The sequence below is a fragment of the Cyrtonyx montezumae genome, unplaced genomic scaffold, assembly GCF_038088225.1.
Source record: "Cyrtonyx montezumae isolate F1298 unplaced genomic scaffold, pur_monq_1.0 scaffold_57, whole genome shotgun sequence".
In the NCBI taxonomy this organism is placed as follows: Eukaryota; Metazoa; Chordata; class Aves; order Galliformes; family Odontophoridae; genus Cyrtonyx; species Cyrtonyx montezumae.
Window position 1 is genome coordinate 13504 of NW_027072064.1, and position 18997 is coordinate 32500.

General features: G+C 56.8%; 1 protein-coding gene across 1 annotated transcript in view; it reads left to right on the forward strand.

Moving 5' to 3' along the window:
• The first annotated feature begins 686 nt into the window (after window positions 1-686).
• Window positions 687-18997, forward strand: part of MEF2D (myocyte enhancer factor 2D) — a 22106-nt gene continuing 3795 nt past the window's right edge. The window contains 7 exon segments of the mRNA XM_065749024.1: window positions 687-828; window positions 4557-4760; window positions 8884-9021; window positions 11910-12120; window positions 13867-13923; window positions 16197-16387; window positions 16622-16642. Of these exon segments, the coding sequence (XP_065605096.1) occupies window positions 775-828; window positions 4557-4760; window positions 8884-9021; window positions 11910-12120; window positions 13867-13923; window positions 16197-16387; window positions 16622-16642 (876 nt within the window). The 5' untranslated portion in view covers window positions 687-774.

Consider the following 18997-nt stretch of genomic DNA (forward strand, 5'->3'; position numbering starts at 1 on the left):
TGCCAAGTGGAGGCAGATAGGGAGCTATTCTGGGACTGGCGTTTCCCTCGGCCCGAGCCTTGGCACGGGGCACCCTTGCTTTAAGTACAACGTTATCGCTGCCCTTATTCAGCCACTCGAAGAAAGGACTTGGAGAAAAACAGAGGGGAAGGACACTCAGTGCTTCTGCTGCCCTGTCCCAACCTTCACGCTGAAAAATGGGGCTGGGGGTGCTGTGTTCCTTAGGGTGCCGTGTCCCAGCTTCCTTCCCCATCCTCCTCCCCCCCTGCCCTTAAGAATTAGGTTTTGGTAATGAGTAATCAAATAAAAGCGTTTTCAAATTCGACATTGGAGATGAATGCGGGAAGTGGAGATGGATTTAAATTGCCTGAGCTGATCACCAACCACTCGGCTGCTCATGGCTTTATTAAGGGGAGAAAAAAGGTGTCCCAGGAGGATGGCAGTGATGGCAAACTGTGGTGTTCCCCGAGATGGGGAGGGATGGGGTGCCACCCCCACAACTGTGAGCTTGCATCTCACCTCTGCCTCTGTCTCTGCAGGTTTCTGATGGCTCAGCCCCACTGGACTCGCCGGAGGGTGCCATGAACTGAGCATCCAAGCTCCTTTTCCTTTGGTTTTCCTCAGTTTTTCATCGCTCCCTCTTCCTCCACACCCCCCCCCCCTCCACACACACACACACACACATTTTTCATGAGAACATTTTAAAAGGGGGTTCCTCTCGCACAACCCCTGAGCGACGCTGTGCTGCTGCGGTGAGGATCTCCTGAGCAGAAGATGGGGAGGAAAAAGATCCAGATCCAGCGGATCACAGATGAGCGGAACCGCCAGGTGAGTCCCCCCCTCCCCCATCCCCACCCCCATTATACCCATTTTCACATCGTTTGAGAATCCCATCAACACCTCAGTTGCACCACTTTGGGCCAAGCTCTGCTTTTCTCTCCCAGCCCATAATACTAAGCGCATGGGAACTGTTGAATCGTGGCCTGAGCCACTGATGGATCACCTGAGTCAGCCGTGGGAGCACAGGTGAAGGCAGTTCACCTGTGTGACCAAAAGGGGCGGAGTCTGACTCCACATCTCCTATAGACCTCACTCACCTGTGTGACCAAAAGGGGCGGAGTCTGACTCCACATCTCCTATAGACCTCACTCACCTGTGTGACCAAAAGGGGCGGAGTCTGACTCCACATCTCCTAGACCCCATTTAAGAGCTGACCAGCACTGGGGAAGGATCTCTATTTTGGAGATCACTCCTTCGGAGTTTCTTCTGGTGAGACTGGGACACGGATGAGTATTTTTTTCCCCTTTATTTCGATTGTCTCTTTTCTATCACGATGATCTATCTAACTGTACCATCTATAAAATATCTCGGCTATAATACCATTTGCTGTTATTCATTCTGTTAACCTCACACCTTACACTTAGCCCCGGGGGGGGGCAGCTGCCCCAGGCCCAGCAGACCGCTCTGTTTTCCTACACCGATCGCAGAGCTGCTCTGACTGAAGCCCTTCCCCACTCAGCTCCCTCTTCTCTTGCAAGAAATATATTTCCTTTGACGTTTTCCACAAGGTTTTTCCAATGAAAGGCAGCCACAACAAGGCTCTGTTTTTTTTCTGAACGTTTGCAACCCAAAGGAATTTTAATTGTTTCAATGGGGAGCTAACATGTGTCCTGGGTTCTTTCCTCCTCGTGCCAGATTTTCACCACGCTGATGCCGAGCTGTTGACACACGTGTGTGTGTGTGTGTGTGTGTGTGTGTGTGTGTGCATGTGTGGATAAACGCATCCATGCATCTCCCAGGGAAAAAAATACATCATTTTTTCCCCTAGTTTTAATCTTGCTGAGCTCAAGCTGCAGAGCAGCAGCGCTTTGCTGGAGCAGCTTCGCTCTGCGGTTGCTCCACTGTTTCATTTCCCCAGGACGTGGAGGAGTGCATGTCCTGCTGCACTTTTCTACCATTTTAACTCCAGGAAAAGCCAAACCGTGGTGTCTGTCCCTATTGCTTGAGAAGTGGGAGACAGCAGGACACTATTTCAGCCAAACCATAGGGCATTGCAGATTTGCTCTGTTATTTGGTGGTTAAGGGGACAGGATGGGCGTGAAGTGTTTTAAAGTGCTCGTGGCACTGCTCTTTTCTGCAGCAAGCACAGCTTTGGGGGTTGTTAAAGAAGCTGGGCTGTGTTATCTTGGGGATGTGCTGGGGAGCACGGTGCTGCACGCACACACCCAGCCCATGCTGGGAGCTGCAGCAAACAGAAAATCTGTGGTCACGCTGGAGCTGGCGGTGTTGTATAAAGCCTTCAGGATGGGAAAGCAGCATCTCAGTGCCAGCACCAGCAGCCAAGGCAGCGGGAGATGTTTGGAGCCGTGGTGCAGGGGTCCGCAGCCCTTTCCCACGCAGTCTCAGATGCGCTGCGAGCCTCAGGTCCCTGGGCTGGCAGTCTTGGCTCCGGCTCACTGCTCTCCCAATGCAGATATTCCATCTGGAGATGGGAATATTGTGGCTGGGGGATGCTGGAAACGGAGGGGCCACCCGCAGAGCCTCACTGCTGTGGATGTGCTCTCCTGGTCCAGCAGCAGTCATCTTTACGGCTCGGGGAGCGCGAGTCTGTGCGGAGGGGACCGGGATTACAGCAGAAGCCAAACCCAGGGGAGGAAAGCAAGTAAGAGTCTCTAATGTCATTAGGGGAATTACTGGAGAGGATTTGCCAGAACAGATCAGACCATCAGTCCTTCAGGGCCAGGCTGCTGACTCTGGCAATGACCAATATGGTCTGCATCAGTGGAAAGGCAAAAATCCCCTGGTAGTGTAGGACTGTGTGGGGCAGTAATTCCTTCCTGACCCCTTTGGTGATCGGCTTATGCCCTGAAGCATGAGATTTGATTACCCTCTTAGACTTATAAGGTTAATTCTTTGAGATGGGGCGCGTGCCCACGTGTGTTCCCAGCCCCATTGCACAGCGTGGTGGGGTTTGGGGTTTCTCTGCCCTGCAGCTGGTGGATGTGTAGGGCGCAGGTTGCCAATCCTTTCGTGATAGGGCTGGTTAAAAGGCAGATCTGTTCTTTTCTCTGCTGTGGGCACCAAGAAAAAAGGTCACTTCTGTGCCGTGTCCCTGGAGTGGAAACATCCTCTCGTTGTCTGAGGGATGGGGATCCTGTGGTGCTTGGGTCTGCCCATCACTGCTCAGCTTGCTGCTTCCTTCAGAGCGAGTGATCTCAGAGCTGAGGGGATTCTGAGCTGCTCCAGGGCAGCCCCCAGCACTCGGTGGTTTCGGCCCCCCTGGGTGATGCAGGGCAGCAGGGTGCCCGCTGGCCACGTGAGCTTGCACTTTGAGCTGGGGGCGAGTGATGCACATGGCGGGGAGCAGCGGGTGAGGTGATTAGAGCCCAATCTCGTTACTGCTTAATCATCTCCAGGAGATGGCTGGGAGGGATGAGAAGTGCTCCAGCCCCAGCAGTGGGGATGGGGAGGCACGGGCTGCGCCCTTGCAGGTCACTGGGTGCACGCTGGGCTGTGATGCCCTGGGAAGCTCAGGCTCAGCTGCTGCGGCACTGCTGAGCTCATTGTACTCCTCCTCCCTCCACACCTCAGGCTGGAGCTGCTCAGCTTCAAGATCAGTGCTCTTTCTGTGGTCCTAAGTGGGATTGAGCCTCACCCTGCACACGGGCAGCAAGGGAGCAGCTTCCAGCACCGCAGGGTGTCACAGCTGATGGCTGCCTGTGCCCCAGCGCGCTGCTTCACCCACACTTGGAGCAGCGTGGGAACCTCCCCTCCGTGCCTCTGTGTTCCTTTCCTTTTGCTTTTTGTCAAGAGAGCAACTGAGCAAGCGTTGCACCTTCCTCCACTTGGGGGTGTGGGGGAATTCAGCAGCTGCTTGTGGTCACCTGGAGCATCCACAGGTGATGTGATTGGGATGGGGAGCCCCAAAGCGGCCCCTCCAGCCAGCTGCATGCTGCTGGGGATTGATGCAGACTGGGAATCGCTTGGGTTTGGAGCCTGCACCCTGCCCCATCCATGGCCACCTCCTGATGCACAGCTCTCCCTCTGTGAGATGTTCAGTGCCCGTGCAAGGTACCAGGAGAGCAGGAAACAGTGCTAGCAGGTGTGACATGTTGCCCCCTGGCCCCTTGGGCACAAAGCTGCTTTTCACATGTGTGCTTCCCGTGCTAGGGTCTGGTGACATCCAAACTGCTGCGGTGATCGAGGAAGAGCTCCACGCTGCAAGAATGTTCAACTTAAAACCCCCCAGCCACCCGCAGCCCCCGGACAGATGGTAGCTCTGCTGGGGATTTTGCTGAAATTTATTTTCTCTTGATTTGGCAATACGCAATTTCCAGTGCTGATAATCATCTCCTCGCTTGTGAAGTGTCTGCCTCGCGAGCCCAAAATAGGCATCAGCACAAATCTGTTGGGCCGTGCAGGAGAGGGAGGTGGGAGAGGAGTAAGCTCAGGATTGTTGTCCACTTGGGGAAGCTGAATACAAGAGGTGTCCTCCTGTCGTTCCCTTCCTTTGGCTTCTCCAGCGTTCATCCCAAATCCTTTCTGCTTGCTTCCAGGTGACCTTCACCAAGCGCAAGTTTGGCTTGATGAAGAAAGCATACGAGCTGAGCGTGCTGTGCGACTGCGAGATCGCCCTGATCATTTTCAACCACTCCAACAAGCTGTTCCAGTATGCCAGCACCGACATGGACAAGGTGCTGCTCAAATACACTGAGTACAACGAGCCCCACGAGAGCCGGACCAATGCGGACATCATTGAGGTGAGGCCACGTCCCCCCGCAGTAGGGCTGGGGTTAGGAGGGGGCTGGGGAGGGTGTAAGGGGAGTGAGCAGACCTCCGACACCAGGCTGATTTTGCATCTTTTTTGGTCCAGGTTGTAAAAATGGTCAGTTCTGAGTGATGGCATTGGAAGCCATCTGGAGTTACGTGCTGGTTTGATGCTGTAAAATGGAGGTGCGCTGTGGCTTTGTGGGCCAGGCAAACCGGGTTGGGGTTTGGAGGCACCAGGGACTGAATGATTCAGGCTTGGGGTGGGGTGGGGGGGGGCTTTGAGTGCCCCTCCTCTGATCCCTGCTCAAAGCACGGCCTGCCTCCAGCTGGCTTGATTGAGATGCATGTTGTGAATCCTGATTCACCCATCTCCGTGGCGGGGATGACAAAGGCACGGTGTCCAACCCTCGCTGAAGCCGAGGGCACCCACCCTGCATCCTCCAAGCCAGCATCCTCTCAGGCTGCTCTTGGCAAGCCCTCTCTGTTTGTCCCCACCACGTCCTCCTCGTCCCCGTGTCACCGTGCTGGAGCTCAGGATGCTGGCTGGGCTCCCCAGCCACACCGTGGCGATGCTGTGACAGAACCACGCGTGTGTCACTCCCGGGCTGCAAGCCGTGTGTGGGCAGCTCCCTTTATGCATGGGCAAATTCAGACAAATGTGAGGGCTGCCTGGGTAATTATTGACATTATGGGCGGGCATCAATTAGCACCCGTGGAACCGTTAGTCATTTGGGGCTTGCACGGCGAGGAGGCTGCAGACGGTCCTCTCCTGCCACTTGGATCTGCTCTTTCTGCCTTTGAAGAGCTCTGGTGCAATTCAGCAACCTCAGGCAGTGTGCTCAAGCTTCGATTTCATGAAGGGGAAAAAAACAAAAGAAAGGCAACCCCACAACCTAGCTCAACAAATCCGACTTTTTTTAGGGTGGGTTTTTTTGATGGCATTTTTATGAGCGCTTTGAATGAGTGTCTGCTTGTTCTCTGCACTCCTGCTCAGCACCGAGCAGCCAACAAGTGCCTGCCTGCTCCATGAGCCTTTGCAGACCTTCCTACATCGCTCACAACACCTTTTCTGGGTGTTATTGCATTGGTATTAGCCTTATCCTGGGAAAGATAGGACCCCGTGCACCGTGGTTACTGCATTTCACAGCCACAGTTCCCTGCCTCACTCAGTGGTGCAACCTTGCCCAGCCTCCCCAGGATGCTCATACTGGAGCTTGAGGCATTGAACAGATTTGCCTCAGCCTAAAAATACCATAAACATTTTGGGCAGCGTTCTCTGTTCCCTTATGGTCCAAGATGCAAACACTCCCAAGCCGACGAGTTACACGCAGTCCTTGGCACCCAAAGAAATGCTGTGTTTGCACCACATGAAAAGATGAATCTGCATCCAAAGCTGGAGAGGGGAACATGGGAAGCGGAAGGACACTGGAGGATGGTGAGGAGAGGAGCTGAGGCTCGGCGTGTCTCGCCAGCAGAGCTGCTGTCATCTGCTCCGAGATCCTGTTCAGGCGGGTTCAAAGCCACTCAGGCATCCGTCCTCACCCCTTCTCCCTGCGTGCAACAGGGCTTGGACTGCTCCAGGACGTCTCTGTTTTCTGTTTCAAACCCCTTCTGAATTGTGGAGTTGGCCGCACTCAGACTGGGTCAGGGAGCCCCAGTTCTGTGCAGGTTCTTGACGTCTCAGGATCTTCGCATCGTGACTTCTCCTTGGAGGTTTAGGTTGTGGTGGGAGGCTTGGGCACAGCGGTGGGGATGGGATCCTGCTTTGCCCCACAGGCAAAGGGTAAAGCTGATGGTGAGGTCTGCATTTGTTAGAGGTGTTGGGGTGGCTGGAGGAGCTGCTGCCTCCATGTGACACTCGTGTCCCGTTCCTACAGGAGGAACACGGCCCTGTGTGCCTCCAGCAGCACCTTAGGGGTGTGAGGAGGGGGTGACCCAGGCCTGGCCAACGGGGTCTTGCTTTTAGCAGTGAGGCTGAGCTCTCGGGGTGAGGCACTCAGTGCCTCGGGAGGGGTTTGGGCCCTACTGCTCCCTGCCTAGCCCAGTCCTGACTGCTGCAAGCTTTTAAGTCCGAGAAAATCTCTCTGACTGCAGTGAGGGGGAGAAGGGGAGGGGGCAAAGGGGGGGGGGGGGGTCTTTAATCGCGGGGCCAGGCTGAGGCCTCAGACAGGCACGCTGAGTGCCACGTGCGTGCCTGGCTGCGGATCACGCCGGCTTTGCTCCTCGCTGTCGCTTCTTGTTTCCCGAAGCCCGGCTGATGTGCCAGCTCCCGGTGAGGGACGAGGACGGGGCAGGGCTGTGGGGACCGGGATGCTCCAGCTCAGGCAGCCCATCCTCTGCTTTCCGTGGTTGTGTTGAGCAGCGGGGCTGGCTCCTGCCCCACTGCCCCCCTTCCCTTGCTGCAGGAGGTGCTGGGGCACCGCGTCCCGTTCCTTTCCATCCTTCCCCAAAGTCAGGAGTTGTTTAGATCACAGCCGCCCTCCTTTAAGGGAAGTCGGCCGCATCCTGGCCGAGCTTCGCTTCCTCTCACATGCTCCGGGTTTCCTGCTGCTCTCTCCCACCCTCCTCGGGTTAAAACCTCCTCCTGGACTGGTGAGCAACCACCAGACAGGACCAGGAAAGGGCATTTTTATTTTTGGTGATGTGATGTTCTCACCGTGATTTTGTCCTTCGAAATCTTTCTAAGGTGAAGAAATTCAGAGGATGGGTGGGACAGCTGGCCGCGATGCCAGCAAGGAGAAACACCGCAGCGTGAACACAGCCCCTTATTGGACACCAGAGAGTCTCCCCAGAGCAACTCCTGTTGCACGCATCTGTAGGAAACACAGCTTCATTGCTTCCATGGCTCATGGAACAATGTTTTCCACTTTGCCTCTGAAAGAGAGGGGGGGGGAAGGAAAATCTCTTATTTTAAGCAAGGAGGGAGGCTCTACTTTCCATCTGCATCGGTGAAACAAAAGGTTTGGGGCAAGGATTTGTGTTGGGCCCCAGCACTGGTGCCTGGGCAGCATGGATTGCACGCTCTCCCAGCTGTGCTGATGGGAGTGCACTGTGCTGGAGCTGCCCCTGCTTTCCCCGCTGGGTAAAGAGGAAACACACGACACCAATGAGCAGGATCTGGGGGTATGGCAACACCACGTGGGGTTTGACACACAGAATCACGCCTCCTTCGCGTGCAGCGTTGGATAAGGGTGAAATCCAGAGGAGGAGGGTGAAACTGGATGTAGAAAGTGGGAGCACGGGTGCAAAAATGCTGAGGGGTTTCAGCTGGAGGGAGCTGAGCTTGCTGGGGTTGGAGTAGTTGGAAAACAGCTGCTGGGGAAGTCACACCGCCCATATGGCTCCAGGTAGAGCAGAGCAGCTCCAGGATGTTTTGGCCTCGAAGCAGGGATGTTTATTGCTGTTTAGGAAGACGAGAAGGAGGATTGTCAAGGCCTTTATTTCCCCCCCCCCCCGCTGATGAATTTGGCATGAAAAGGGATCCAGAATTCCAGGAAATTCTGTAGCTTTGACTTTCAAAAAAAAAGAAAAGAAAAAAAAAAAAAGAAGAAGAAATTGGCAAGCGGTGGTTCCGTAATAACGCCTAATTGCTTTTGGTATTTTGAAAATAAAATGATTAAATGGGCATGCGTGGTGTGCAATCTGCAAATTGGCCACTGCGTGCAAAGAGAGGGACGTTTTGCCCAAAACCCTGCTTGGGTTTATTGGTTTTTTTTTGCTGAGCTCCCATCCCACCGTGCAGCCAGCAGCTCCTGCACGCGGGAGCACAGTACCCAGGAGCCGTGCCTGCTTTCTGGCTTTGTTTCCTCTGTGCCATAATGTGTTATATGTTACTTGTAGAAGGAGAGCACGTCCCGTGCTTGGGGTTCATCTCCCCTCCTCGTCACTGCGGTGCCTGGAGGTGACAGAAAAACACATCTGAGCTCGTACGGGTCCAAATTCGTCACTTTTGAGATCCAGGGCTTCCTCCCTCCCTCCGTCCATCTGTCTGTCCGTCCATCCTTATCGTATCACACCACCTTGGTGCACACGTGTGCCAGGACCAGTCCTGCCGCTGTGCTGCAGGGGCATCCACCAGTCCCAGGTCTCAAACTGTCCCGATTGTGTTTTCAGACGTTAAGAAAGAAAGGTTTTAACGGCTGTGACAGCCCGGAGCCCGACGGAGATGACTCCATAGACCAGAGCCCCTTGATGGAGGATAAATACCGTAAAGGCAGCGAGGATCTGGATATCCTGTTCAAACGATACGGTGTAAGTACCTGCCCCGTGGCCAGAAAGCCTTCATTATTTGTTCTTTTTGTTTTGTTTTTCTTCTGTTCGATCTCCCCCCTCCCCAACACCCCCCCCACCCCCCCTTCCTCTCCCCCAACCCCACACGTCAACACAGGCGCTGAACAAGAAGCACAGGGAGTGCGAAAGCCCGGAAGGGGATGAAGTGTTTGCACTGACCCCGCAGACGGAGGAGAAATATAAAAAGATTGATGAGGAGTTTGATAAAATGATGCAGAGTTACCGGCTCGCAGTGAGTAGCTGGTGGCCTGCAGCCCCTCCCACCCCGGCTGCCTCTGGGTGACTGGGGGGGGGGCCTTGCATGGCTTTGCTTCGGAGCCGTGCTGTGCCATGGGATCCAGGGCCCTGAATGCACCCAGAGGGGCAGGAAAGTGGGGGAGAAAAAGGGGAAAGTGGCACTGGGAGAAGCAGCACCAGGAGCCTCATAGGGACCCTCTGGTTTCCCATCTGGAGAAGTGGGAGCAGCCCCTGGGCGACTCGTCCTATCCGGCTCCGGCATCTCTGGGCTCTGGGTCAGGGCTGCCTCCTCCCCTTGGCTATGAGTACTGGATTTGAGCCTCCTCGGCCCCCCTTTGGCCCCCAGAAGGGTTTTTCCCTGAGTTAAGAGCCCCAGGCCCTTGCAAGCCAGCAGGGAGAGGCACCGGGTCAGCCCACTTTGGGCCATTCTGCCTTAATTCCACCCAAATCCATCAAGCCCTCAGGGCAGCTGGTGGCCATGGCAGAAATCCAGTGAGGTTTTAGCCCGTGATCCCGGGCCCGTCAGCGGGGTGGCATCAGGACAGCGCTGGAAGGGATTTGTGTCAGAAGACAGGAGGGGGAACGCGTGTCAAATTAGTTGTTAGCAGTGGGAGCGAGGGCTGTTGGTGCAGGCAAACCTCCTTCGGTGGGATTAGCCCCGTGTCACTGCAGCCATCATTAATGCTGCTGGGAACAGAAAGGCTAATACTCGAGGGCTGGATGCGGCGTTAGGAAATGACACAGCCCCCTTCCCCCCCCCCTTTAAAAAAAAAGAGAAGAGATACCTGCCCTTCTGCACTTTGCAAGCCCACACAGGTTAAAAATTCGGGCTTTTCGAGAAAATTGGGTCTTGAAATCCATCCCCCTTTGGTTTTGCTGACTCAGCTTGCAGAGCTGAGGTGTTTTGCCTCGGTGGCACTCGCTCTTTAGGGAAAAGGTTTTGACCCCACCAGGGCTTGCATGGGGTGGAGGCACAGCTGTGTGCACCCAGCTCCTCGCAGCCCCCTGGCCTGCCTGTGGTTTTGGGCAGGGGGCATTCGGGTGCTGGGCTCCCCAACTAAACCCCCTTTTGTGTGCAGTGGGGATGGAGCAGTTCCAGCGGAGCGTGTGCGGTTGAAGGCGATGCTTCTCCTTTTTAACCAGCTGGAGTGGTTTTTATTTTGTGTGTGTGATGAGAACTAACCAGGCTCGTTAGCTAACGGCAGCCTTGTTCACTAACGGAGAGGCCTCTGCTCTCGGGGCGTGTTTGCAATGGCTTTCGATGGAATTGGGGCTTGGCTGATGTGTGCATCTTCTGCCCAGATTTTTGGATTGAGGTGTGAGTGTGTCCTGACAGTCTGGTCCCCAGCTGCCCCCAGGCACTGATGCTGGGTCCCAGTTGCACGCTGGCCTGGCAGCAGGGGGAGGTGCAGGGGCTGGATGCTGCACTCTGGTCGATATCTCAGCCCCCCTGGTGTCGCTGAGGATGCGATGCTGTGGGTTTGCTCTTCCTCCCCCCTTCAGGGAAGGCACACACACATGCTCACAGTGATTTATTGCACAACGCTGCCACGCCGTTCGCACACCTGATGAAAAACCTGCCAGGCATCCCGTGGCCCCCCACCTTTTTTTTTTTTGTTGTTGTTGTTTTATGATTATGATTTGTAAGGCCAGGGCTGTGTTAAGGCTTGTACTGCCCTGGGAGGGGACATGCCAGTCCCCAGAGCCCTCGGAGCCGTGCTGCAGTGCCAGCTCGGGGCCACAGGATCTCTGAAGGACAGGATGCCCTTGAGCTGCGGGTGGGAGGGTTTCCAACAGCGAGCTGGGTGAGCACTGTCCCTTCTTTCCTCCTCTCCTCACCCCTTAAAGGAATTCACCCATCAGGAGCAGCTCCCCATAGCACTGTGATGCTGGGTACTCAGCTCCCTCCACCCCTGCTGGTGTGTTTGGTGGGGATGGTGGGTGTTGCCCGGTGGCACTGGGTGCTCTGCCTTCCCAGCCCGTGGCAAATTAAAGTGGGATTTTAGCAAAGCCCCTGCTAAAGCCTCTAAGCAGGTGCCTGGTCCTGTTAATGAAGAGCAAATCAGTGACATAAGAAAGGCTGATGGGATAATCACGGTGAGTCTGGTTCCTGCGGGGACGCTGGTAGGTGAAGCTGGTCCTCGACCTGTGGACAAGGATAGGGCTTGAGCCGTCCTCCTGCTCCCATCAGGTCACCTCCTCCTCCTGCCCCACAGCTCCCAGGGGTGGATGGGCAGAATTCAGTGTCACCTGGAGGGCACGGGGCGGTGCGAGCCCATCCCTGGGGCTCAGTGCTGCTCTGCAGAGGGACAGAGGGCAGTGCCAGTGCTCCAAGGGGCACTCACAGCACTGCTCCCCTCTTTGATGCCCACAGGGGTCTGTCTGCTCCTGTGCTGGTGCTGCCCAAAGATGCAGGGACGGATGGGTACAGCGTTGCCCAACACGGATGGGAACGCAGCACTGTGGGGACTCAGGGTGGCCACACTGACTCCACTGCAGCCATGGGACAGTGCTGCCCATCCCAGGCAGGATCTGTCCCCCCTTGCAGGGAGCCTGCGAAGTGAACGCCTCCGTCTGCCTGCTCCCTTTCACCTCCTGCTCTCTCTCTTCAGTCCGCAGTACCCACGCCAAACTTTGCCATGCCGGTGACGGTTCCCGTGACCAACCAGAACACGCTGCAGTTCAGCAGCCCGGGCAGCTCGCTGGTGACCCAGTCCCTGGTGACCTCGTCCCTGACCGACCCCCGACTCCTCTCACCGCAGCAGCCAGCACTGCAGAGGAACACCGTGTCCCCAGGGCTGCCACAGCGGCCAGCCAGTGCGGGTGAGTGGTCCTACACTCCCTCTGCCACAAGGCCAGGGCTCAAAGTGACCGCTCCCCACCCAGGGAGCACCCTTGCTTTTCCAGATCAGGATATTTTGCACCAGGCAGTGCTAGGGGCTGAGTCACCCGCTGGTGTTCCCAGCCCAGGGCTGGCTGCTAGCATCCCAGGGACGTGGGACCGCTGCCTAAAAAGGCTTTTTTATTTTTTGCCTCGGCCTGCAGTGGCTGCAGTTGATCGCTGAGCCATTACTCACTCAGATCTGCTGACAGATCCTAGGAGTGGTCCTTTCCAGCAGGGACTGGTGTGGGGTGGTGAGAGCAGGTTGGGGAAAAGCTCTTGTCACCCATGTTCCCTGCAGCGAGGGGGACATGTGACCGCAGCCCGGCTCTCCCGCGGTGCCATCATAAGTAATAATAGCACGCAGAAAGCCCCTGCCTGCTATTTTGGTCCTTGCAGATGGTCTGCAAAAGTCGTTTGGGCTGCAAATGGCAGAGGCGGTGGTGGTGTGGCTGCTCAGGCTCTCTGAATGGAGGAGCAGGGCCCGGGGCTTCAGAGGAAAAGGGATCTTTTTGCTGGTCCCAAAGAGCAGCATCTCCCTCCCACACCGTGGCTCTGTCTGTAGGCATCACCCCTGCCCTCTTGCTGGCCTCTGCAGGGAAAAAAAAGAGGCTTTGCTGTAAGGCAGAGCCCTCTCGGCGCTTGCAGTTTCCATCCAGCTCACGAAACATTTGTTTCAAGGGGGGATAATTTTGTGGTTGAGAGCACTGAGGTGTTCCAAGTGCAACCATCTGCGTTTCATTCACTCACTGCCTGGGACACGGAAGAAATCCTGTTTATAGGAGCCAGGCCTTTGCATGTGAGACAAGCTTATTTCTTTTATACATATATATATATATATATATATATTTTAACAATGCAGTCAAGAGGAGAGCAGAGAGCTGAGTTATTGTCTCCAAAGCAGAGGCAGTGCTGGCACGGAGCTTGCTCGGCTGCTGTCTGCTCGAGGACTTCAGCACGGCCAGGCCCCTGCTTTGCACCCCCATCCCCTGAAGGGAGCGTATTGCTTGCCACGCTCTAGGGACTCAGTTCCCTTTTGCCAAGCTGTGTTTTTGGCACCACAACACCCACGGTCCTGCTTTCACGTGGGGAACGAATGCCTTCCTTGCACAGCGATGCTCCAGCACTTCTGCTTTCAGGGGCTTGCTGCCACCCTGAGCACTGCTTTGACAGCAGTGGCTGCAGGCAGTTTCCTGTCTCTGGGGTGAGGGAGCTGGGTTTTTTTTGGGGCATCCTGAGGCCTCTGCTCTGCTTTTCCCAGAGCTTGCCTTTGTGCAGCAGAGCCATGGGAGGCAGCGTTGCAGCAGCTCAGGAATGGTTTCCATTGGGTGCAAACGTTAACAGGGTGGATAGTGTTTCACGCTCTGCTGTTGGGGCTCATTTCCCCGCAGCACAGTCCCTGTGTACCTCCAGAAGGCTTGGAACAAAATAGCCACAGTGTTTTCCAAGCCGTGTGCTTTGGACCAGGCCCCTGTGCCGCCTGGCTGCTGCCCAAAGGAAACGGATCTGCCTGGATATTGTTTCCAAACCTGATCACCAGGAATGCTGCTCATTTTGCCCAGGACTTTCTCACCGGGAATGCAGCACTGCTGATTTTCCTCTTGCCTTCCTCCCTCCTTCCTCCCCCAGGAGCGATGCTCGGCGTGGCCCTGAGCTGCCCTGACCTTGTGTTTCTGGTTGCTTTGTAGGGGCGATGCTTGGAGGCGACCTGAACAACACCAACGGAGCCTGCCCAAGCCCTGTGGGTAAGTGAGGGGTGGTGTGGGGCTGGCACTCTCAGATTGGGCTCTCTTCACTCTTCTGTGCCTCCCTTTCCCATAAATAACGCAGGAATTTGTGTTTTCCTTGCAACCCAACACACTTGGTGGACGGAGAAGTGCTAAGGAGGGTTTGGCAGCGAGAAGCTTTGCCAGAGATGCTTCAGGCCAGCCCCTCTGCAGTGTTCCTCCAGAGATACAGGGAGGTGATGAGTTTCATGGCTCTGAGGTCTGTCCTTGCTCTTCGGGAGAGCCACAAACCGAGGAGCTTTGTCTCTTGGCGGCCAAAAGAGGACCTGATTTGGGCATCCCTTCCTTTAGCACCCCAAGCTGAAACCCGCTCCTCAGCTGACCCCCTTAACACCTGGCTCCTCCGTGCACTTGGGCCCTATAAAGGAACTTTACAGCAAGGAAAAAAGCTCATTAAAGCCCCTTTCCACTGTGAGAGCCCCAGCGTTAACTCAAACCGCGTGGCTTAGCTCCCTGGCTATAAAATGAGCTAATAATGCCTCCTGCCCGCGGCTTGCCACCGCTGCCTGAAGCGTGGGTCAGCCAACACACATCCCCTGGCACCTGCTGTCCCAGGCGAGCAGAGCCCCACGCCCCAACTGTCCCTTTTGGTGACGGTGTCTTTGCCATCCCACAGCGCTCGGGAGAAGCGTGGCGTTTTGGCATAACCCCAACCAAACCCAAACTGCCGTTCTGCCATCCCGCGTGGGGATGAGACAGCTCCTGCCGGGGGAGAGGGAGGGAGGAGGGGGGTGGGGGGGGGGGGGGGGGAGGGGGGGCTGTGGTGCTGTACCCCCACCCCGCTGCCCCCCAAAGCCACCCGCCACCCCCACGTCAGCTGTTGTGGAGCAGCCGTGGCAGAGCGGAGCTTGGCAGAGCCGCTGAATGTCAGCATTGACGTCACCGCAGCACCGCAGCATTCCCCGCGTTCCTGCCGCCGCTCCAGGAAACGGGCGTGAAGAGTGGGGACGGCCTGCCCCCCCCCCAATCCCCCCCAATCCCCCCCAACCGTGGGGCTCCCTGCCCCGGTACCGGAGCTCAGGGGGCTTCTGGGGGGGTCTCCTCCTCCTGTCCTCTGCTTTCCTCGCACGCTCTGCGGCGCCGAGGTCACCTGCAGCCTCTGACTCATCAGCCACGGGTGGCTGCGGGCCGGATTCTGCAGCGATGCAGACAGCATCACCTTGCAGCCGGGGGGAGGCACCCTGTGCCCATCCCTGCAGCCGTTGCCCTCCCGGAATTTGAGCGTTTTTAGGCTTTTAAGCTTTTGCATCTGTGCTTTCTCCCCATGCAGAGCAGCATCGTGTTGTTCTGGCCGGGCCCAGCGCAGCAGGAACGGGGCAATGCGTTTTCCTCTCGGTTGGCATCCGTGCCAACCCCATAGCACCAGTGCCCTCCCCCCCCACCCCACCTGCTGCCCGCAGTCCCCTGGCAGCATACCTTCAATGTACGGTTGCCATAGGAGCTGCGTGCACGCACACATCGGAGTCAGTGCCATCTTAGCAACGAGAGCATCAAGTTTTAACTTTTCTGGCCCCATCTCAGGGTTTGGGGTCGGGGCCGTGCCCTCCCCAGGTTCACCCCATCCCCAGCATGGCTCGGGGTGGCAGGGGGCACCTGGCACGGCTGCGACGTCGCCGCCGCCAGCTGAAATGCAGATGCAGAGCCGTGGTAGATGTGATTAATAATGCAATCAGCGACCTATTTTTCCTGGCCTAACGTGCAGTGAATATGAGGGCTGAATCCTGGTGATTGCTAAACGCCTTTCTATCTTTGGGGCCTATTCATGAAAATAAAAAAAACATATATAAAAAAAAAAAACCCTCATCAGAACAGTAATCTGATCCAATTTATTCCTTTCCTGATGTTCATCAAATCTTTTCCTTTTTAAATGTTTTTTTTTTCCCTTCCCTTTCTTCTTTTATTTTTTTTTTATGCCTTCTCCTCTTTTGCACACGAAATCCTTAAGTGGGGCAGCGGGAGGAGGAGGAGGGACTCTCAGATCTTCAGAGGGGCGGTGGGGATCGGTGCTCTGGGACTTCCTCTCGGCCACGGCCCTTTCCTCAGCTCCGCTGCCAAAATGTGGCTTCAGAAGCGAACGTGAGAGTAATTACCCACCTCAACAGGGCCCTGCTGCCCCGCCAAGGCCTGCAGCGGGGTTGAGGAGCTCATGGGGCACGGGACTGCCTTCCCCAGGGCGGCTTTTGTCTCCACCATCACCTCTCCTTCACCTCCTCATGGCCGTTCTCCCGCAGGCAACGGCTACGTGAGTGCCCGTGCCTCCCCTGGTCTCCTTCCCGTCTCCAACGGCAGCACTCTGGGCAAGATCATCCCGGCCAAGTCCCCTCCGCCTCCACCCCACAGCACCCAGCTCGCCACCAACAGCCGCAAGCCAGACCTGCGCGTCATCACCTCGCAGAGCGGCAAGGGGCTGATGCACCACCTGGTGAGCAGGGCCGCGTGGCACTGCTGGGAGCTTGGCACCAGCTGTGGCGGTGGGAGCTGGGAGGATTCCCCTTCGCGTTTCCCTTTGAGCGTCGCACGCTCGGGGTTTGCACGAGGGACAGCGGCGTGCGACGACGCGTGCCCCCTCCCCGCGAGCAGCCGGGGTGCGTGGCGGGGGGCGAGGGCTGCGGGTTAACGGTGCCTCTCGCTTTTCTCCCCGTTCCTGTGCGGGCAGACCGAGGATCATTTGGCTCTGGTGAGTGAGGAGGGAGCTCGCGTCGCTCCTGTCCCGTTTCGTCCCTGCATCCATCCATCCCCGTCCTCGGCTGGGCAGAGCTTGTTTTGGGATCGGTGTCACTGCCCCCCCCCCCCCCCCCCCCCCCCGGGAGTGGGAGGGGATGAGCTGTCAGGTGTTTCATCCTCCCCAGGGGCTCGACCTGAGCACCGCTGTCCCCCCCCCCACCCCGATCCCCCATCCCCCAGCACAGGGAAACCTGGCCCCCAGCAGGGATGGGGAGTAGCACGGGCTCTTTCCTATTTTCCTCTGAGGATATTATTTACAGCCTGTGTGAATCCGCTGCACCAGCCCTCATTTGTGCGCAGGGGTGATTTTCTGTATTATTTTTTATTATTTTCCTTTTCTTCTTTTTTTCCCCCTGCCGGCAAAGTGAACACCACCTTGTTGGTGGCAATGATTCACCCTGTTCTGTTGCTATTCTGGTGCAGGGCAGATGGGCGACAGGTCAGCGCAGGGAGGAAAGGACGAGGGCCACTGTAGGATGCAGCAAACACAGCCAGGGAAACGCTTTCCAAAAGCACAGGAGCGAGGCAGGACCTCTTGCAGCCTGCAAGGAGACACTTGGCCGGGGCGAGGGCTGAGTGGGGCTTTTTGCAGACTTGAATTCTGCTGCTCTCCGTGCCCTACAAACCTCCCTTCGCTGCGTGAGTCCCTGGCAGCGCCGTGCCTCAGTTTCCCCACCTGCAGCCTCCCAACAGCCAGCACCCTCCCCTCCGCCGCGGGGCATTGCCTGAAGGAGCAGCTCGCTTTAGGCAAAAATCAGCCAGGTTAGCATGAAGAGTTTTAATTGGAGCTGCCAGGATGACTCTGCCAGTAGCAAAACGTGGTCCTTGCCCAACCCCAGCTGGCAGCGAGGTGACAATCCAGGAGGGGGACGGGGAACATCTACCCACAGCTGCTCCGCAGGCACCGTGCTGCAGTCACCCCCATCCCTGCATCCTCTCCCTGCATGATGCTCCTGGTTCTCATCCTGGCTCCCGCTTCCCTGGGATGTCCCCTGCCCACTGTCACCAGGGTGCTGCTTACAGGATGCTCCCAGGGACCCCAGTATAAGCCGTGGTGCTGCTCGTAGCGGGGTCAGGGTGGTGAACCCCCCCTCTTTTTGTGTTTCTGCATGCCACGGGCTGCTCCCCGTTGGAATCACAGGGCAGAATGTGCACGACCATCTCACCTGGGAGCATGCCTGCATGCTTTTGTAACAAGCCCGAGTGGCAGCTTGTGACTCTGGCTATTTTGCAACCCGTGTGTGGCATCTTGCACACGTCAGCACCTCATGCCTGCATGGATCGGGATTAAAGCTGCGTGCTGCCTTGCAGCCTGGCAAGGCCACACTCCTCAGACTGCAGGGAAGGGGCTGAGCCCCCGGAGATGGCATTTCCCTGCAGCATCCCTGCCCCGTGGGGCAGTGGGGCACCCCCTAGGGTGGCTGCCAGGAAAGCCTCCGACAGCTTTAGCAATTAGCACCCTGCTAATCGCCTTCCCTGGGTGCTGGGCAGCACGTGGGTGCTGCAGACCTTTCTAGGGCAGGGTGGAGGCACTGAGTGCATCCCAGGAGGGTCCTGTGTCGGTGCAGACCTGCATGCCTGGCCCTAAAACTCCATGGCAGCCCTGGGGTGCTCCCGTGCTGATGCAGGCCGTGCCCTGGGGAGATGCAGCAGCATCGTGCCAGGAGCTGGGCAGTGCCCCGGGCTTCACGAGGTGACGTGTGCCAGGGTGCTGCAGATTAGAGGCAAGCCTCTTGAGTCTGATTTAAATCAGATCAGCAGAGGCAGCCCAGATTATCTGCCTTGTAAACAGGGCTGAAGCCGACCCGTAGATCTGCCCACGTAACCGCCTGAAGAACCATGGGGAGAGGCTGGCGTGCACTCAGACGAGGGCAGGATTTTTCCACCGGGGGACCCTGCTAATGCCTGAGTCACCCCAACTTCGTGAGGGCACCAACCCCAAGGGCTGCTGAGAACTGGTTTTTAGGATGCCACAGTGCCTTTACAATCCTGAGAGCTGTGCCTCACATCTGCAGGTTGCGTTGGAGGCCGGGGGCTCAGCAGTGCTGCAGGAGGAGCAGCCCTGTGCACTGATTTTGCTCGGTGATTTTCTCCCAGCACAGTGAAGGCAATCACATCCATCCTGTGGGAAATAGTAGCTGGTGGTGTTTTTTAGCACGGGGAGGGGGGCTGTAAGGGTCAGTGCCTTACAGCTACAGCACAGCTGCCCTCCATGCAGACGACCCCCAGCCCTGAGCAGAAAACTGATCCAAGGGCAATGCTCACTGAGCTGCCTGCGAGCTTCACAAAGCTGGTGGGCTTTGGGGTT